The 16,788-nt window shown below is 47.0% G+C and overlaps 1 protein-coding gene across 2 annotated transcripts in view; it reads right to left on the bottom strand.

Moving 5' to 3' along the window:
- The window catches only part of LOC140524456 (reticulon-3), a 50,319-nt gene extending 44,179 nt beyond the window's left edge, over positions 1-6,140 (bottom strand). The window contains exon 1 of one of the 2 annotated variants that reach the window (XM_072638914.1): positions 5,853-6,140. In XM_072638914.1, coding sequence (XP_072495015.1) covers positions 5,853-6,000 — 148 coding nt within the window. In that variant the 5' untranslated portion in view covers positions 6,001-6,140. Of the gene's footprint in view, positions 1-1,129; positions 1,377-5,852 lie in introns of those variants that run through there. The other variant, XM_072638913.1, reaches the window with a different exon arrangement.
- Positions 6,141-16,788: the final 10,648 nt, after the last annotated feature.

The following is a 16,788-nucleotide window of genomic DNA, read 5'->3' as shown; positions in this document are numbered from 1 at the left end:
TAATCAACAAAATGGTAATAACTCCTCAATGCTAAGAAATTTCAAGTTGATGATTAGGCTAACTTTTTATCAAATGAGATAATGTTTGCAAAGTGTTTTGCAAACTTTAAAGCGCTATATACATGCTAGCTATTAGTTTACTTCCATTTGACAGACGAGGAAACAAGCTTAGAGAGGTTACAACTCGCCCATAATCACACAGTTACTTAAGTGTGAGGGGCAGAATTTAAATGCAGGTTTTCCTTACTTGAATCATTAGGTTATGCTCCTTTACATGTCTGAAATGTACACACAGATGGCTATTTTAATAAAGCCGCAGATGCTTTTTTTTCAAAATTGGCAAAATACACCTAATAAAACAAACGCTAGTCACAATTCTGTTTTCCAAACTCCCCTTAAAATTCTAAAGACAAATGAACAATTTTTTAAAGTTCCTGGCAGGAAAATAAAATATCTTTGGAAAGGAAAAAATACTAGGAATCTTTAAAGAATACAACTCGGAGTAAACTAGTTGCACTTAATTTCCTATCTACTAGGTTGCTTTTCAGAATGGCTGTTATTTGTAAATTATGTCTATAGATTACATTGAAAGGACCTTGGGGAAGGAAAGATGGATAGGGACAGAATGACTACACCAGCAGAATCTATGCGAAAACATTACTTTGTATTTACTCTGAATGTCAGCTTGGGGACTAGGATTTCATTAACAGAGGGTGAAGAAAATCCTTGTACCAACGCAGCCTAGCATTTTGCAATTTATTCTTAGAGAATTACCTAAAGAGCACAAAGAAGTTAGGTGACTTGAGGAAGGTCACACAGCAAGATCACACATGCCACACAAAGCCATCTCTCCTACTTCATTAGGAGGCCCCCGTATTCTGCAGATAACATGCACCCACTTACCTAAGTCCACTTGGTTTCCCCCCCAGTAAAACCTAAGCTACTTGAGGGCGGGAACTGTTTCTTTCTTGTCTTCCTATGTTCAGGACTGGCAAACAGGCTCTCCAACTTTGGATGATTGGACAGTCCATCGTCTAGAACCACCTCACCTGCTGTTTTCTTTACTCTTGTCTATTGATGGGAGTTTCCATATTTAAGGACAATCACTATGTACCATGGCAACACTTACAGTGAAAATACTGCAGGGAATAAACGAGCATCAATAACGCCAACTCTGTGAGAACACAGCTCCAGTCCTTCCTTCCTTCTCTCAGGGCTAAGATGTGGCTAGAATGGTCATCTGGCTTAGTAGCAGAAGGAAAAGATCCCCCTGCGAGAAGGGCAAAGTCTGTGATCACCACTTCTGTTCCTATCCAACACAAAGGGCACAAAGCAATCAGGCCTGCGCTGCTGACCTCCATCAGTGTTCCACATGGAACTTTTGCCATAATAAACTTTCACTGACTATTCCATGGGTCAAATTCTTCATACATCACATAGTGAAAAAACAACTTTCAAGTACTCAAAGATTTTTTGAAACAACTCTAATATTTAGGTAGCAAATTTAAACATATTTAAATGGCCTACTGGGAGTGTGAACATACTTTCAAAAAGCCCACTCAAGGGGAACCAGTGGGAGTTACCACTAAAGCGAATTAAACCCAAAGTGGAGAGGTTCTTATCCAGGCACTGATCAGTCAAGAAGCATTTGTGTGTGAGATGTGACAGGTACTCTGATAAACCCTGATGACCCAAAAAAGAATTCCTGCCCTCAAGAAGCTCACATTATCATGGAGGAAATAACATGGAAACAACTCTGAAGATACAAGATATAGAGTGGAAATGAAAGCTAACGTGGAGCTGGAGGGAGAGAGGGAAGGAGAGGACAGAACAGCTTCTAGCAGAAGGTGGGTTTCAAGCCAAGTTTTGCAGCTGAGGTAGAGGAGGTATACTCAGGCACCAGCAAAAAGTCTGTTAATCAACAAAAAGACATGGGTCAGGAAACGAAGGAACAACAAGGCCAGTGTGACTGATCACAGAAAAGACATTAAGGAATAAAGTATAGGGAGACTGGAAAGGTAGGAAGGGGCAGGGCTATGAAAGCCACATACACGGCTCCAAGACCCCTTCTAACACTAGGATTCTGTGATTCTCGTTTTGTTTTACTTTTAAACTGACCAAGATGGTTTTTTTTAGAGGAAAATACCAGAGTTTATTCTGGCACTTCATTTATGAGAATGTAAACTCTATACTACGGCAAGTTATAGAACTTGACAAGAAATTTCATATGACAGCATAAGACTGAGGGAATGTATTTCAATTTATACTGAACAGATCCTGAACTATATGTGGATTAGCATAAGCAACTACTATATAAAATCCCTGGACTTACTATTCATTTAAAAAAGGTGAGTACCTTTCACTTCAGTTCCAACATTAACACTTATTTCTTCCTTAACCAAGGCAGGAATCTGGGAAGTCACCATTAAACCTGACCTCCTGCATCTCCTGTATAACACTTCCCACTTTATACCAAGCTTGCTGATACATTATCTCAGAAGTCCATGAGGCAGTCAGAGTAAAATACAACCTCAGCTCACAAAAGGAGAAACTACAAATCCAGAGCTTACACAAAAGCGCCTGCCCACGGTCACATGATTACTAGTCTCAGTCCTACCTTAAGAGTCTCCTGCCTCTTACTCCTATGCTCATCAGTATTTGGTCATACAAAAATGCTAGAAAGGAAATCCAAGTTTCCCAGTTCCCCATCACAGGATTTCTTGCTATTTTCAAAAGTTTAAAAATTCACAGAATCTAAAGCCTGTAAGGCACTTTAGAGATTATTTCAATTCCATTCTCACATTTTACACAACAGTAAATAGTACCTTAATGGTCACCTTGCCTAAGGTTTCGCAGTTGCTAAAGCATTGGACAGACCAACCAAGATAGAAAACTGTTCACTGCATTATTCCATAAAGACTTTCTTGCCTTTAATTCTTGATTCTCTAAATTCAAAATGTCCTTGATAGAAACTGATTGCATCACTCTTTAAAAGAAAGCTATGACAGGGTAACAAACAAGTCTATCTAGACTTTCTTGGCTGGTTTAATTTCCAGGAAAAGTCACAAAAGTACTAACAAGGAAAAGCAGCACAGAAAACGACAAGGATTTAAGAAAAACACCTCTAAATAGCTTGGCATGATATTACTGCCTTAAGGATACTACTATGATACATGCCTTAGACTTCACCAACTCATTAAAATTAGAACAAAAGGTATTTAAAATTAAGGCTGGGAATGACCAACTTCATCTTATTTTTACGCAAGCAGAAGGCTGACTGCTACGATTAGAGCTGTGGAAACCATTTTGCAACGAGGAAGCTTCAGTGATGAACTGGTGACTACACACTGGAGTATCTTTATATGCAGCTTTTGTATTAAGTGAAGGACCTAAAAATAGAGATGTTGCATACAGAAGGCTCACAGAAACTGTACTGTATAAAGGAGACATTTGAGTCTTTCTACCTTGGTATTTGATAATAAGTACTGAAGACATGCAAAACAAAATCTTCATTTTTATCATGTGTGAGCAATGACAGTGCCTATCTACCATCTAAGAGTCTCCAAATCTGACACAAGGAAAATTAGGATAAAATAGCTTAGTGACATATACAGGAAGAAATAGGCAGTTAAAAACAAGCTAGGAAACTGTTGATTACATGAATTACAAAAGGCTTCCAAGCAAGGTTTCTTCCTTTAAAAGTTGTGACTTTCTGTGCTCACATCAAATAAGAAATGGAGGGAACTTTAGAGATGATATGCATAACACGCCCTTTATTTTATAAATGAGAAAACTGGGGCTGACTTTTCCAGAAATAAAGAGAAGAAAGCTGTAAAATTATAATATAAGTTAACACAAAAACGAGAGCATTTACCGGTTTAAGGTACACACAATTTTCCAGGACCATACCCATTACATATGAGGAATTTCCTTTATCGTCACAAAATACAAATACATTTAGGATACATCCGCATACGGACATATGTACCCACACAATTAGTAGTATTAACTCTAGAAAAAGTGATGTGACATTTAACCGTATCATGAAGATGCGATGCAAACCTAGCTCAAAAGATGTATTATGTGGAAAGGAAACTAATTAAGCTAAACACTGTGTAATTTTAGTGACCACGTTCAGGCCTGAAGAATGGACAAAAAATGTACCTCCTCCCCTTCTCTGCAGGAGAGGGGGACTATGGGTATGGAATGTTCTACCTCTACTGTCAAGACTTAGTTGACATGCTGGTTAGTTTCAAGGAGCTCTTTTTCTTTGTTCTAAGGGGACAAGAGAAAGGTTCAGCTGGAAATGAAGGTGAATAAAAATTTTCTTCAGAGAAAACCAGTTACAGCACCCTCGGCAGTGGATAGTACAATAAATGAAAAAAATTATGGCTAATGCAAATGATGCCAAAAATAAAGATGAAAGAAAATATTAGCTGTGTCACTAGACAGTTTAACTCAGGCTGTACTCAGCTGCCCTATGTAGCAAAATCATTTCAACATATCCCTATGAATAAAGATGGACAGTTTTTTCGAAAACAGACAGCAACAGAAGGAAGTGACCCTGAAGTGATTTCATAATTCATGCAAAAAATGCAAATTTTAGAATTAAATTTTAGTGCTTCCTCTAGCCAATACTTCCATAACCATAAGGCACAAAGGTTGCATTCCCAGAACTATGGGCTAGTTCAGGGATGTCAAACACAGCAGAGTGAAGCCCAAATCAGTTTAAAATATAACTGGTAATTATTTGACAAAATAAAACACAGATAACCACATATTTTAAAAGAAAGAGACTGGCAGAGCTCCTCATGATGGATTAGCGGCCCTCTCTTTCCATGGGAGTTTGACACCACTGATGTACGTCACGAAACGAAATAGAAATTAAATGGCATGTGCACATTAGAAAATCAAAGGATGGAACCGGGCAGACGCTACCCCAAACCCCAAGTTGCCAAGGGCGTGGAACGAACGTCCCTCCCCTAAGCCGAGTTGCTTAGCAATGGCCCTGCCTCGCCTTTGCAATTTGGAAGGCCGAGGCAAACACGGACAAACACTTGTTTCCCATCGGCCGCCGGCGGCCCCCCGGGGAGCCCCGACCAGGTGGAAGCCTCGCGACCACGAGGCCGGGCCACGCAGCCCCAAGGTCAAGCCGCAGACACAAGGACGGAGCTCCGGCGGGGATCCGCAGTGCAGATCCGGAGCGCGGGGGGCTCGGGCCGCCCCGCTTTGTTCCGCGGGCGCCCCCCCGCAGCCCCGCAATCCAAGGCCGACCCGCCCCCGCCTCATTCGCCACCCCCCAGGGTCCCCCGCACACAGTAGGGGCTCCATCGGGGCTGCCGGCCCTACCAGCCCCGGCGGGGCGTGGACCCCTCCTCCTTCACTCTCTGGATCACCTGCCCCCCTCCTTCTGGAGACCTGGAACAAGGCAAAGGAGGGGCTGAGGCTGTTCCAAGGTCCGTCTCCCCTCGAGGAGGGCTGCGCAGCCCCCACTGCGGATACACCCTCCCCGCCTTTGCTCTTCAACGTGCCGCCCCCACCCCAGGGCCTTCCCACCCTCCGCTATGGGGGACGGAGGAGAGTGGGGGCGGGGTGTCGCCCTCCCCCTCCCCCGCGTTCCCTCGTTTTCCCCTCCCCCTGCCCATGTTTTCCCACGGCCCCACCCCAGGGCCCCGGCTCCACCCCCACCCCCACGCTCCGGGCAAAGCCGCGGGCTCGGCTCGGGGTTAGCACCTGCGGCTTCCTCCCCCGCAGCCCCAGGACCCCGGCCTCTTCCCTCCCCCACCTCCCCGCCGCCCCGCGGGGTCGCCCCTCCCCCTCCGCCGCTCCTCGCCGCCCCTCCCCCTCCTCACCCGCACAGGACCAGGCGCAGCTCTTGCCCCCCAGGCCTGGGCAGGTCCCGGGGCTTCCCCCGCCGCCCGCCGCGGCCCCGGCGGCATCGCCCCCGGACGACGACGATGAGATGGACGGGGACTGGGTGGCCGCCGACGGCTCCGCCATGGCCTCGCCGATGGGAGGCGGGAAGGGCAGAGGCGAGGCGAGAAGACGAGGACTGGGACGACGGCGCGGCGAGCAGCGGCTCCGGCTTCGAGGGCGGACGGCGAGCGACTGAGCCACCGAGCGACCGACTGACTGACTGCCTGCCGGGCTGCCGGGCTCAAAAAGAGCGGGGGAGGGGCGCCGAGCTCGGGCGCGCGCCGGAGAGGACGCGCAGGCGCACTGCGGCCCCGAGCCCGGCGGGGGGAGGTGGGCGGCGGCCGTGCCGAGCCGCAGCGGAGCCAGTGCGCAGGCGCAGGCTCTCCCCCTCCCCCCGCGCGCTCGCGCGCCTCCGCAGCCCTCCCTCTCCTCCTGCGGAGCGAGCGAGGGGCGGAGGCGGTGCCGGCCCTGGAGCCCCGCCCCCAGGCGCAGTCCGGGCTCCTGGGAGCACGTGTCCCGGGGCTGGGGGAGCGTCCAGCAGCGTCCAGCCCCAAGGGTGAATGCCGGTGCGCGCGTTTGCGGTCCGTCCTGCCCGGCCCCCCCAAGAAGGGCAGTTCCTCGGGCGCCAGGCCGTGCCAGGCCCCGCCGCCTCTGGCACCCCGCCATCTCCCCCTCCCCGGCCTTGCAGGGCCGCGCTCGGGCGGCCGCTGGTGCGAGGCCTTAGAAATTGTCCCGGCGGGGCCGTGGTCAGCGGCCGGCCCGGGGCCCATCCGAGCGTTAGCGGTCGTCCTCAGCGAGGGCCCGGCCCAGGAGTGTTGGGTGAGACCCAGACCACGGAGCCTTCTCTGCCCACGACCCAGGCCTTTGCCCTTCTGCTGCCCCGAAGGAAACCCGAGGAGCCGAGATTTGGGGCCCAAAAGGGCCTCGGGGGTCCGCAGACCAAGTGGTGCCAGGCCACCCGAAGGGAAGGCCCTGGGGGAGCAGCGGGCATCGGGGGCATGGGGGTGATGGGGCACGAGGCCCAGGGTCGCAGACTGGGGGCAGTGAACTTTAGGGAAATTCTAGCAAACCTCTTGGCAGGTCAGCAGAGAGGTGCCAAAGTGGAATGGGTTGTGTGTGTGTCTGAATGCTTTGGGGGAGGGGAGAGAGATGTCCCTTCACAAGAGGCTTTTGAACAGAACCTAGTCGACCACCTGTCCGTATTTTTTGGTCCAGGCAGGTCCCCTGCCATCCCTTCCAGTTCTGGGGCCCTACGAATACTGAATACTGCCTTTGGGGCCACCTGGCCTGCTCATGGCTCCATTGTGCCGACTCCCACCCTGGGGGCTGACCAAAGACCCCTTGAGGGTTCAGATGTTCGGAAAAAGCAGTTTCCTTTAAAAGCCAGCCGCTGCTTACCATGGGATGGCTGAAAGTCAGCCCATGAAATTTGTCTCTGCTGAGACTGGTCAGTAATGGCAGTGCAGCCACAGCCGAAGCCACATGCTGGCTTCCTGAAAAGATGCCAGCTCAGGGAGGAGGGTGAGCCAGTCAGGGGAAGAGAGGTTAGACCAATGGAAGGAGCCTTCTGGAGCCCGCCCTTGACAACAGCCTCAGAGGTCAGAGAAAACCCAGACAAGGGAAGGCGGTGGTCGCTGCAGCAGAGCCAGGAACAAAAGACAGTGCCTGGGCCAGGCCTGCAGGGAGCATCTTCCACGGGGAGCAGAAGCCGTGCCGAGACAGCCCTTGAAACGACCCAGGGCAGCGCAGGCCTCCTTGGCAATTGTGCACAAGGCCCGATAACATCCATTCAAATACATGCGTAACTGACAGGTGGGGCAAGAGAAAGAAAAAGACTTATTCTGGCAGCTCAGACAATGAGCAGGCGGCTGAAACCTGGCAGCCAGGGCCAGCCACCAAACACAAGGCGGGTGGAAAGAGCTGACTTCCAGGCTCCTGGAACACTAGACTGGAATCAACAGAGTCTGGGTTCAAACCCACCTAGGAAGCTTATCAGTTTTCTACATCTGTGTAATGGGGATAATAGCACCTGGGTGGACACCTTCTCACAGCATTTTTGAGAGGGTCAAAGGAGGTAATAAATGTAAAGGATTTAGTGAACCTTAGAGAGCCATAGAGAGGTCAGTTATTGCTATTATTTTTTCACACCCTAGAGTAGCAAGTGTGTGTGTGTTGGTCCTTCATTGCCGAAGAAGACCATGCCATCAGAGAAATAATGACATGACTTGCACTTGATTTTGTTTTGAATGAGGGAAGGCTGTGCAGATCACTAGCCTCACTTCTCCTCCAGAGCCATCTGAATCCAGTGACCAGATATTCATCAGGATGACTGGAGATGACCCAGGATGAGACAATTGGGGTTAAGTGACTTGCCCAAGGTCACACAGCTAGTGAGTGTCAAGTGTCTGAGGTGAGATTTGAACTCAGGTCCTCCTGACTAGCTGCCCCACAGTAGCAATTAAGGGGCAAAGAAACTAACTTTTAAAAATATTTTTAAAATATATTTTTATTTCATTAAATGTTTCCCATTTATATTTTTAACATTCATTCCTTAAAGTTTTGGTTCTAAATTCTCTCTCTTCTTCCTGCTCTTCCCCTACCGCTTGAGAAGGCAAACAGTATGATAGTAATTATATGTGTGAAATCAGCCAACACATATTTCCACATTAACCATGTTGCAAAAGAAAACACACTCACACATAATCCTCTCCCCCCCCCCAAAAAAAAGAAAGAAAAAGTGAAAAATATGCTTTAATCTGTACTTAAGAGTTTATCAGTTCTCTCTCTGGAGGTGGATAGCATTTTTCATCATGGGTCCTTTGGAATTGACTTGGATCATTGACATGATCAGAGTAGCTAAGTCTTTTACAATTGGTCGTCATAACAATATTCTGCTCAGTTCACTTTGCATCAGTTGATAAAAGTCTTGCTAGATTTTTCTGAAACCATCTTTTTCATCATTTCTTATAGCATATTGGTACTCCAATCATAATCATATATCACAACTTGTTCAGCCATTCTCCAGTTGATGGGCATCCCCATAATTTCCAATTCTTTACCACCACAAAAAAAGTTGCTATAAATATTTTTGTACACACAGATCCTTTTCCTTTGATCTCTTGGAGTTACAGACCTAGTAGTGGTATTGCTGGGTCAAAAGGTATGCTTAGTTTGATAGCATTTGGACATAGATCCCGGTTGTTATCCAGAATGATTAGACTAGTTCACTCTTCTACCAATATTAATCAATGTACCTATTTTCCCTCATCCAACATTTTGTCATTCCTGAATGTTGTGCGTTGGTACTCTGTAATTGTTTTAATTTGCATTTGTCTAATCAATAGTGATTTAGCACATTTTATTTGACTGTTGATAGCTTTGATTTCTTCTTTTGAAAACTTTATGTTTATGTCGGTGTTCTTTGTCAATGGGGGAATGGCTCTTATTTTTCTATATTTGGCTTAATTCCCTGTCTGTTTGACAGATTAGGCCTTTACCAGAGAAACTTACTGTAAATTTTTTCCCCAGTTTCCTGCTTTCCTCCTAATTTTGACTGCATTCATTTTGTTGTGCAGTTTCATGTAATCAAAATTATCCATTTCACTTCCCATTTTCCTTTCTATCTCCTATTTGCTCATAAACTTGTCCCTTATCCATAGATCTGACAGGTAACTTTTTCCATACTCCCCTAATTTACTTATGAAATCACCCTTTATGTCGAAATCATTTATCTACTTTGACCTTATTTTGGCATATGGCCTGAGATATTGCTCTGTGCTTAGTTTTGGCCAAACTGCTTTCCAGTTTTCCTAGTAATTTTTGCCAGGTAGTAAAATCTTGCCTGAAGAGCTTGGGTCTTTTTGGGGTTTATCAAACACTGGATTACTATAGTCACTTACTACTATATAATGTGGACTTGTCATATATTACTATGTAACGTGAATCTATTCCATGAATCCACTACTCTTGTTTCTTAGCCAGTACTGGATAGCTTTCATTATTACACTTTGTAATATAGTTTGAGATCTGGCACTGCTAGGTAGTGAAATGCTAACTTTTTAAAGGATTAAAGACAAATAAGTTGTCTTTAATCTTTATTTCCACCAGGTGATTTCCTTTTTTTCCTTTTCTTTCTTTTGACTGATATATATTAAAACCAACTCAATATTTCTTAAAGCCCCTTGTATATAATGAAGGGCTATGCTAGAGACTGTGAGTGTGCTAGGGAAGCAGAACATAGTTACTGTCTTCAAAGCTACAAAAGAATGAAAAGAGAGTTGGTTAGGGGAGTTCTTCCCTCCCCCCATCCAAAAACTTACCTGAATTTAACCAGCATGGCTTTGCTCTATGGAACATGTTCAGTCAAATCCAAATGGAAATTCCAGCAAGAATTGGTCAATTGGAAGGGAGTGCTGGCAGGACAGGAGGGGGCTTCTTGCTATGGTCAGAAGTAGCCAGGCAGTATGGCATCCCTCCATGACCCAAATGATGACTCATTCTGTCCTTGGAACCTACTGATATTTCCAGAAGGCCTCTGAATGTACGCTCCTAGAGATGGTCAGAAGAGGCCAGTTACACGTTACATTTGGAGATTTCCCAGAGTAAATTCTGATTGGTGTATAACAAGCCAAAGGGAGAAATTGAGCTTTCAGGGTGAGCCCCAAAGACCAGCCTCGGGCTGTATTCTGTCAGGGTCTCAAGACTGCCTGGATCGTGAGGTACAAGGTATATCCTAAGGCAGCACCTTATTGTAGCCAAATGACAGTGGGAGCTGGGAGAATGTGCCCACTCTGGTGGTCTAGCTCCCAGCCCTATGAATGGTGCACTAGCAGATGCCTGTTTTTCCACTGTCTCCAACATTTATCCTTTCCCTTTTTTCAGATGCCTTCCTTTTGTAGGAAAGGCATTTGAGTCTCAAAAGGGCTAAGTGACATATTCACAGTGTCTGGTCCCTCCTACCTACCTGCTTATCCTTGGGCAAGTTCCTTGTCTCCAGACCTCTGTAAAATGAATTGACTTCAATTTCATTGAATTCAGCAAGCACTTAAATACTCTGTGCTAGGAACTAGGGACCCAAAGACAAAACAGTCCTCAAAGGGCTTATATTAGAGGGGAGGGGAATTCCATGTCTACATGCATAAGGGATCCCATTCCAATCCACCTCTTCCAGCAGATTGCCCCCTCACTTGTTTTTAGTCTCTCCCTATCCACTGACCATACCATCCCTCTCCTCATTCAGTAAACTCCAATGGCTCCCTATTACCTCCAGGGTCCCTGTGTTGGGCCTTCAAAACCTTTTAAAACCTGGACCCCTCCTTCTAGTCTTCTTACACTGTATTCCTCCTCCCACCTCAACTTCCACACTCTACGATCCTCCTAGTTCTTTACACAATGCGCTTCATTTCTGAATTCCAGGCATTTGCGCTGGCCATGACCCAAGTCTGGAATGCTGCTCTCCCTCATCATGTCTGTCTCTTTGTTTTCTTTCAAACCTAGCTAAAGGCCTATCTTTTATGAGAAGCCTTTCCTGGTCCCTCTTAATGCCAGAGCTTTCCCTCTGGTGAATAGTTCCAATTTTTTCTGTCTGTGTCTTGTTTGTATGTCGTTGATAGGTTGTTTCTCCATTAGACTGGGAGCTCCCGGAAAGCAGGGACGGTTTTCACCTTTATTTGTACCCCTGGCACATAGTAGGCACCTAATAAATGCTTATTGACTTATAAATAAGAGCATACAACATGATGTTGGTGTTTGTGGAGGAGACAATGGGAAGAACAAACATTCCAGGCAAGGGACCTGGCCAATCCAAGGGGATGTTGGGAAATGTTTAACCACCACATCTCAGACTGGAGCAAAGGACTCAGAAACAGTCAGGGGCTTAATGGACTTTGTTAACATTCTCTCCACTTTCTTAAGTCTGGACAATCAACAAAACTATAAATCTGGCTGAATTCTGAGCGCTGACAATGAATTTAACTATCTCTGGCTCTGGCTCACTTCTAAGCACAGTCTTTGCAAAGGCACTGAGGTGAGATAGGAATGTGTGTGTGAGTTCCAGTGTGGGGTGGGGTATACGGGGGAGTTGAGGATAATAAAAAGGCTTCAAAGGTCCCGTCCATCTTGTAATTCTGTAACCCTTGCTATCTACTTAAGTGACTTGACTCTCCATGGCCCCATTTGGGGTTTTCTTGCAAAGATACTGGAGAGATTTTGCCATTTCCTTCTCATTTTGCAGATGAGGAAACTAAGGCAAGCAGGTGAAGTGACTTGCCCAGAGTCATACAGCTAGTAAGTGTCTGAGGCCAGATTTGAACTCAGGCAGTTCTGTCTACCCAGTTGCCCCTACTTAAATGTCTACCACCATTTAATTTCCTGCTGAAGGATTTCCAATAGTTCCATTTATTTATTAATGAGTATTAATTGTCTACCATTGGCTCTTTATTGGCTATTTATTAATGAGTATCTTTTGAATGTCTAATCTGTGCAGAGTTTACCCCTCCAGTCTTCTTCCTAAACTAGTCCCAACTATAAAGGGCTGATATTGGAAAATGTTCCTTGCCTTGGCTTTAAGACAACAAAGAGGCGCCACTCCCATTATTTTCATTTTACAGTGGAGAAGAAAGTTAACCTGTGCCCAAGGAGACCCAGGGGTGAGGGCTGAGGCTTAGAGTCCACAACTCCACAGTCTCCAGGCTGTTGTAAACACCACCTGGACAGTGGCCAGGCCGTACACTTTGCACCAGGACTGTGGTCCCAACTTTCCAGTTTGCAAGAAAAGGAGTGGGAAGGGGAGAAAACTCCTGTCTATCTGGCACTGAGGAAACCAGTGGTGTGGTGGAATGCAATCTGGATTCACAGGCTTTGGTTCAAACTTTGTTTTGAATGGGTACTACCAGTGTGACCCAAACTCTCCAGGCCTGGTCACAAATCAAGAGGAAAGCTGGATTAAAAGATCTTTCTCAGGGGCCTTTCAAACTCAAAACAACAAAACACCCTTTTGATTTGGTGACCAGTTTACTGAGTAAAGGAGTCCAACTAGAGCTGGGCAGCACAGAGGGCCTTGGGATGGAAATTCCTCAATGGCCTCAGCTTCTGCTTTTGTCTTATAGTCCTAGAACTCAGCATAGCACATGGCCCAGGGGAGGAAAAAAGGAAAGGAAGAGGATACATATTTCTATGGTGCCTACTATGTGCCAAGCATTTCTATAGTGCCTACTGTGTGCCCAGCTTCTTGGAAAACTTTTCTCCTTTGAGCCTCACAGCAAGCCTGGAAAGGAGGTGCTCTTATGATTCCCATTTTGCAGTTGGGGAAATTGAAGCTGAGACAGTTTCAGGGACTTGCCCAGGCTCAAACAGCTAGGAAGTGTCCCAGGCCAGATTCTGACTTAGGTTTTCTAGACCCTTGAAGCTAGGTGGTGTTCTAGGCTGATAGCCCCAGCCTGGAGTCAGGAAGACCTGAGTTCAAATCCAGCCACAGACCCTTCCTAGCTGTGTGATGCTGGGAAACCACTTCAGCCATTGGCCTCAGTTTCCTCATCTGTAAAATGAGCTGGAGAAGGAAATGGTAAAGCACTCCAGTATCTTTGCCAAGAAACCCCAAGTGGGGTCACAAAGTGTCAGATACAACTGAGAAAACAGCTAAACAAGAACTTCTGGACCCCAGGCTCTTGATCCTGTGCTCCTAGCTGCTTAATAGGTGCTGGCTGATTGACTAGATTGGTTGATCTATGGTTTGTTCTGTTCCCTGCTGGGGCAAACCCTCCCCTCCCCCGACTTACCAGGCAGTTATTCAGGGTTGTTATGCTCCCCTCTCCCCCAGTTCTCCAACCCTTCTGTCCAATCACCCTTCAAAGCCTTGAAGTTGGCAAGTGAAATTCTCAAGGCTGGGCCTCCTACATCAGACCCACAGTCCAGCAGCAGGCCCAGACTGGAGTCCTTCCAGTTTGCTAGGACTTGCCACAGCTTGAGCTCTGCTGGCACTGCCTATGGAACCCTGGGTCACCCACAAATCACGATGAGTCATGGGAGAAGGCCTTCAGTGGAGGAAAGGTTAATGGGACAGTAAAGGACCCTGTGCACCTGAAAACTCCCTTGTGGCTGGGGGTGGGGGGAGGTCAGAGGGATATTTACTTGTGCCCTGTGCCTGCACCCCTGCCTGGGCACATTCCAGCTGCTCAGGCAGCTGCTTCTAGACGGCCTATTTCTGGGTTGTGCAGCCACCACCGCCGCCACCACCACCACCACCACCACCACCACCACCACACAGATATGTGAGCATCTGTATATATGAGTGTGTGTGCATTTGTGTATATATGTGTGTATTTGTGTGAGTGTGCCATTTCAGGGCAGCCCAGCAGAGAGGGCAGGGTCAGTGGCATGGAAAGCAGGAGTTCCTTCTGGGTCCACACCCAGATATTTCTTCTTCTGCCAACTTCTGAACCTTCCCAGCCCTGCCATTTATGACTCCTAAAACTCTTCCCTCTGGGAAGGCCTCACCTGTACAGTGGGGGCTGGAGTGGAGGATCTCCAAGGTTGGAAGTCTGTGGGTCTAAGGAGAAGCCAGCCCCTGGATTCTATTATGAGATTTCACAGGCAAAAAAAGGAGGACCATAGCCTCCTCCCTGGCCTCCTCCCCACCTTCCTCCCCGGCCTCCTGTCTGGCCTCCTCTCCTCCAACCCCCTGGTTTTTCTTTGGTGTGTGCTTTGTATTCTCTTCAGTATAGACCCATTGCCTCCTGGCCAGGCATGAAACTCCTGGAGGGAAGGAATGGATTCCTTTTGGTCTTGATATGTTCAGGACCTTGGTGGTGCCTGGCACATAGTAGGCACATAGATGGTGATCAGTGCTTGTTGACAGATTGATTCATGGTCAGCGGTTCTAGACATGGCTCTTGCTGAGAAACCCTGGGCAGGTCACTGACCCTGTTTGTGTCTCAAATTCCTCATCTGTGGAATGGGAATGATAACATCAGTCATTCCTCTCTCAAGCAGCAGTTTGGAGGATCAACTGAGATAATATTGATAAAATACATTGCAAACTTTTATTCTTGTTCAGTCATGTCCGGCTTTTAATGATGCCATTTCTTGGCAGAGATAGTGGAGTGGTTTGTCATTTCCTTCTCCAGCTCATTTCACAGATAGGGAGATGGAGGCCAACAGGGTGAAATGCCCTGCCCAGGGTCACACAGTTAGGAAGTGTCTGAGGCCAGATTTGAACCCAGGGAGATGAAACTTCCCTGTTCCCAGTCCAGGGCTCTGTGCACTGTGGCTGCTGCCCCCTAGCTGCCCGTTGCAAACTTTAAAGGGCTATAAAAATGCCAGTTCTCATGATAGACCCTTACCATTGTCTTTTGTGTTATACTGTATTATGCTCTGCACACTGCTTCACAGCATGTATATGTACATCATGGCAGGCAGGATGACAGAGTCAGGAGAAACCTGGGTTCAAATGCTGCCCCTGGCCCTTACAGGCAGGGTCACAATGGCTAAGTCATTTGGTATTTCATTAGTGTTTACCTCCGTAAAATGGGACCAGGAATACTTGTGTCTCCTGCATCACAGGGCTGCTGCCAATGTTGAATGAGATGATGTATTTAAAGAATTCCAGGCATCAGCGATTATTATAAATAGTCTCCTGTGACCTCAATACTCACCAGAATAATAAGAATTCACGCTAATAAAGTGAGTAAAGTGTTTTTCCTAATGTCAGTCACTTGAAGCAGCTTGTTCAGCTCTTACCTGAACCCATTTCAACAAGGAAGAAGCTATTGCCCAAGCCCACGATGCTGCCCAGGGGCAAGATTAGAACTCAAACCCAGGTCTCTCCTGACTCTACTTGTCTGTTGAAAAGGCCACTCTGAGCCACCATGGACTGGACAAAATCACTTAGCAACCAAATATTTATTGAGTAATGACCGTATACACAGTCCTGTGTTGAGTCCTGACTGGGATCCAGTTTAGGTAAGGAAGAGGCCCTGTGCTCACTGAGTGGATGAACAAGAACCAGCATTTGGGCACAGCCTCTGGGAATTGGAGGCAGCGGTTCAAAGGGCACTCCTTGTCTGGGCCTCACTGTGTCTTGTAAAATGAAAGAGCTGGACTATGCCTTTCAGCTCTATGTTTGCTCCTGGGTCCCACATTTGTACCCGATTCCTCAGGCTCATTTGTCTGCGTAGAGCCTGAAAGAAAGTGGTCAGGAGGGTGTGTGTCTGTGTGTGTGCCTCAGGTCTGATGACCCAGAGGATGGATGGCGATCATTAAGCAAAGCCAGCGGCAGAGAAGGCTCTTTTCTAGGGTGCCTGAGGGCCACTAATGACACAGCAATTATCCTGGAGACAGCCTGGATCATGACTGTGCTCCTGGAAGTGAGGTTACCCGTCTTTATCGCAGTTCAGTCACATCCTCTTCCTCCTCCCTGGGATCCGTGCAATTTTGAAAATACAGCAATGGTTCACTTGTAGGCTTATGGGAAGGGTCCTTAGAGATCATCTAGTCTCACCCCTCGTTTTACTGGAGAACAGAGGTCTGGGGAAGAACAGGGACTTGCCCAAGGTTACACAGACAGTTGGTGGTCACGGAGATCAGAAACCAGTACAGAAGGGCAGCCTATTTCTGTGGCCTGAGAGTGTTTCAGGACCAAAACTCTCTCCGGTAGAATGTGATTGTTTTCATTTTCCTTTGATTGCTGGTTCTAGGTGCAGCGTTTGATTAGGTGGGTACTCTGTCAATGCTTGTTAAATTAAATGGAATTGAATACGGCTGGCCTGGGCTCCTGGCACATTACTGTGCCCTTAGTAAGTGCTCATTGACTGACCGAGTACTGAAGGTCACTGAGCCCGAGGCAGGGAATTTAAGTTCAGCTGGGGCCTGCGCTTG

Source organism: Notamacropus eugenii, chromosome 2 (assembly GCF_028372415.1).
Source record: "Notamacropus eugenii isolate mMacEug1 chromosome 2, mMacEug1.pri_v2, whole genome shotgun sequence".
Classification (NCBI taxonomy): domain Eukaryota; kingdom Metazoa; phylum Chordata; class Mammalia; order Diprotodontia; family Macropodidae; genus Notamacropus; species Notamacropus eugenii.
The sequence above is the reverse complement of the archived record's forward strand: the minus strand, read 5'-3'. Positions and strand labels throughout refer to the sequence as shown.